Genomic DNA, 3,646 nt, shown 5'->3' on the forward strand with positions numbered 1-3,646 from the left:
GGCCAGCAGATATCAAATGGAAGGCAGCCTGTTGAACATCACAAGGCAGACAAAAAGAAACAGCCCTACATACTGTGCTGCCTATTGCTTCATCCTTTGATGCATTAGACCATTGTGACTATCATAGACCGTACACCAGATCTGACGAGTTGTGTATTATAACAGAATTATGCTAGGTAACAGCTCAGAACAAGTGAAGGCTGTCCTGCTCAGTGAAACTGAAAACATCAATATGTAAGAAGGCCAAGACAGCCTTTGTACTTCTTGTACAAAGTATCATGATAAAAGTAAAAGTAGATACAATTGGATTGTCTGCTTTAATTTATTATTATTTGTGAGATCCCCCTCTACAGTAGCTCTGGTCTAAAATATTTCCACTGGTGAGAGCCTTCCTGTAGAGCAGCTGCCAGTTTATTTCTTCTTGTCCACCACCATTCAGAGCTGGCCTAGATAATACAGCCGTAAAATTACTGGACTTTGACAAGTTAGCATGAATACTATTGAGCTTTTACTGACATTGGTGCAGTGCTGTCAAGCTTTAGAAAAAACACCAGTGTGGATAACACCTGAGGCAATGCCTTTCATCAAACCATGTAGAAGCCTCCCACACTGGTAGAACAGGAATGTGGACAAAACTTCCAGGAAATAGAAAAGCAGGAATGGTATTGCTTTGGGAAGCTAACGAGTTGTAAGCTCTGCAGTCTTCCCATTTCATTAAGAAAAATCATATGCATAATAAGTCATACATACCAAAAATCTATAGCAGAAACAAAAGTACTGTGCATAAGCATCTGATAACTGATTGTTTTAAATCATGTTTGCCTTCCACCAGCTTAAACATATTTTTAAAGGAGTATGACATAATATCCCACCACAGTAATACCCCTCTGCAACTTCATACCACTCTTCTCTCAAACTGAGACCAAAGACCTCAGTTTAAAAAAAACAACAAATTTAAAAGGTACTAGAAAGCAGCATCTGCATAAAATACACCTCAGTGCAGTCTATTCTATATACAGAACTTAGGCAGACAAGGTTCTTTTGGCAAATGATATCTTTTATTAGACCAACTCAAATAGTTGGAAAAATTCTTCTTTGCAAGCTTTCGGGTACAAATACTCTTCAAGCAGCCTGATGAAGGGTATTTGTATCTGAAAGCTTGCAAAGAAGAATTTCTCCAACTATTTGAGTTGGTCTAAAGACATAGGCAGACAAGGTTTTTTTGATAAATTTGGTATCTTTTATTAGACTAACAGAGCTACAACCTATACCCCAGTATGGAGTACATACACTTTTACTAAACCAAATACCCAGGTAAGCAGCTTCCCCTAAGTCAACAGAACTGCTTGCAGAATTTGACTCACATACAGACCTAATATTAACGTGCCTTGGATTTCTTGGCCGCTTGTATTCCTTTATGATAGTGAGAAATAATCTGAACTAGGATGAAGCAATTAATAAAAAGAAAGAACAAGCCTGCCGACCAGATAAATAAAAAGGTGTTGTTTCCTTTAAACTCCAGGAAGTAGGCAGGAGCCAGCCACAGTGCCTGTCCAATAAACCACAGAAGGAGAAGCAGTACGCCCTGATGCCAGGACATCCTGATAACAGGCATGACGAGTGGCAGCAGGCACAAGTACCAAAGGAAATACTGGGATGTGCACACTTTGTTAAAACTCACAAAGATGGCAGTGTGCAGGAAGAAACAGAAGGCCAAGTCTTTGTAATAGGCCAAGGACACCACTAGAAGTAAAAGCAGCTGTGGCAGGAAAGCGGCGAGACCAAGGACAAAACTCCATTCGCTCTCTGCAGTCAGGTACAACATGTAGAAATAGGGGGAGAAGTTATGCCGGATATCCCTTCTGGTCAAGTGGTAGAGGTAGGTGTGCTCCAGAAACTCCCAACCATACAGGGAGTAGCATGCAAGGCCCAAGGCGGCAAAGGTACCACCAGCCACCACCCCAAAAAGCAACACGTCCGGGCTCAGCAGCCTGAAGAAAAGCTGCCCAAAGTAGCTCGCAAAGCCAGGCTTGGATGCATTCGATGGGACGGTCTCCACTGGCCCTCTGCCACAGCTCAGGTGCAGGGCGATGGGCAGGGCGTAAGTCACCGGGTAGATTTTCACGTGCACAGAAAGGCCATAAAACATGGCGGCTTTTGCGATGTCTCTTCTCTCCAAGTATAACACGGTGGCCAGCACAAGTATGGCGACCAGGGACTCCGCATTACCCCTGCTGGACACAGCCATGGGCAGCGGGTTGAGCAGCCAGAGGGCGCAGTAGCCGCAGGCGGCGCCAGGCTCCAGCCCCCGCAGGCGGAGGATGCGCTCCACCAGGCAGGCGGCCACCACATCACCGCTGATGAAGAGCAGCTTGCCACAGAGCTCTGAGAGGCAGATGTTGGGGACGAGCAGCCAGGCCAGCAGCGGGGTGTAGCGGTAGGTGGCCCGGCGGTAGGGTGAGTGCCCTTCCGCCACGTGCCGGGCTGCGTCTGTGAACACCTGGTAGTCGACGTCTGTGTACTTCACCGCCAGGGCCTCGTCCTGGTACCTCCCGTAGACCACCAGCCCCAGGCGCAGCAGTGCCGCAATGCCCACCACCACTGCTCGCCAATGGCGCAGTGCCATGGCACTGCCCGAGCAGCACCTGCAGAGGGAGTGAAGCTGCTGAGCACCGGCATAAGAGGCAGCTGCTCCCCCTCAGAGCCAGCAGAAGCCCACGCAGGGCTGCCCTGCACCCCCCACACTGCCACTGAGGGGGACAGGGGGTGGCACATGCGCACACCTGCGGGGAGAGGCGGTGACGTAGACGCGGCGGCGCTAACGTTCGGAGCCGTTGCCCGGGGGGCGGGCGGAGGGAGAGAGACCGGTACCTGCGTGGAGGGGCCCGCTGCCACTTCCGCGATCGTTGCGTCACAGGGGGGCGGGGGCCCCAACGAGCGCGCGCGCGCCGCGGTACTGCGCATGCGCCCGGATTCATTGGCTTTTCCCCTCCCCCGCCCCTTGCCTGGTAAAGTTCTAGGCGCGCGCCTGGGGAGTTGGCGGAGGCTTCTTTTGCTGGGGAGGCTGCTGCTTCCTCGCGTCATTAAACGTCACACAGTCATGACGTCCATTAAGACGTAATTAAAGGTACCAAAAATAAAATAAAATAAAAGGAAATAAAGGCAAAAACCACACACACAAACAAAAAGTCCGGCTTTCTCTTTGGTCCCATGTGTTGGGGCTGTCTGTCTGGGGAGCCTGGGTAGAGCCCTGACTTGGAGGCCCTGGCAGGCATTACACCTATGGCACACTTCCCTGGTGGAGGGTGCCAGCCATGTGATGGGTGGGTGGTGCTGAGCCCTTACCACACCACTCACTGGCCAGTTGTGCAATCACATTTTGAGGGGCCGCAGGGGAAAGGAAGGAGCAGGCTGTCAAAGTGCCTGTCTTGCTATAAAAAGAGCCGGCCAGCTCTAAAGCCATTTTAAAATTATTATTGTTAATATATTTTGTGTTCCCGATTGAATCCAGCAAACCAGTTTCAAATCCCACGAAGCGAGCGGAATGCAATCATTCCAAAAACCGTATGGGTTGAGCAGGCCAAACTCAATCGTGCGAAACACCGCGTATGGCGCCACCACCGGCGGGCAACCTCTGTCCCAGCTG

The 3,646-nt window shown here is 49.9% G+C and overlaps 1 protein-coding gene across 1 annotated transcript; it reads right to left on the reverse strand.

Moving 5' to 3' along the window:
- Nucleotides 1-1,202: 1,202 nt before the first annotated feature.
- Nucleotides 1,203-2,881, reverse strand: PIGM (phosphatidylinositol glycan anchor biosynthesis class M). The gene has a single exon (XM_019549802.1). It carries the CDS (start codon nt 2,624-2,626, stop codon nt 1,379-1,381), a length of 1,248 nt encoding a protein of 415 aa, XP_019405347.1. The 5' UTR covers nt 2,627-2,881; the 3' UTR covers nt 1,203-1,378.
- Nucleotides 2,882-3,646: the final 765 nt, after the last annotated feature.

Source organism: Crocodylus porosus, unplaced genomic scaffold (genome assembly GCF_001723895.1).
Source record: "Crocodylus porosus isolate Cpor-Errol unplaced genomic scaffold, CroPor_comp1, whole genome shotgun sequence".
Classification (NCBI taxonomy): Eukaryota; Metazoa; Chordata; order Crocodylia; family Crocodylidae; genus Crocodylus; species Crocodylus porosus.

Bases quoted from the DNA above. Each gene is read 5' to 3' on its own strand.
- PIGM (XM_019549802.1), bottom strand. From the start codon at position 2,626: ATGGCACTGCGCCATTGGCGAGCAGTGGTGGTGGGCATTGCGGCACTG.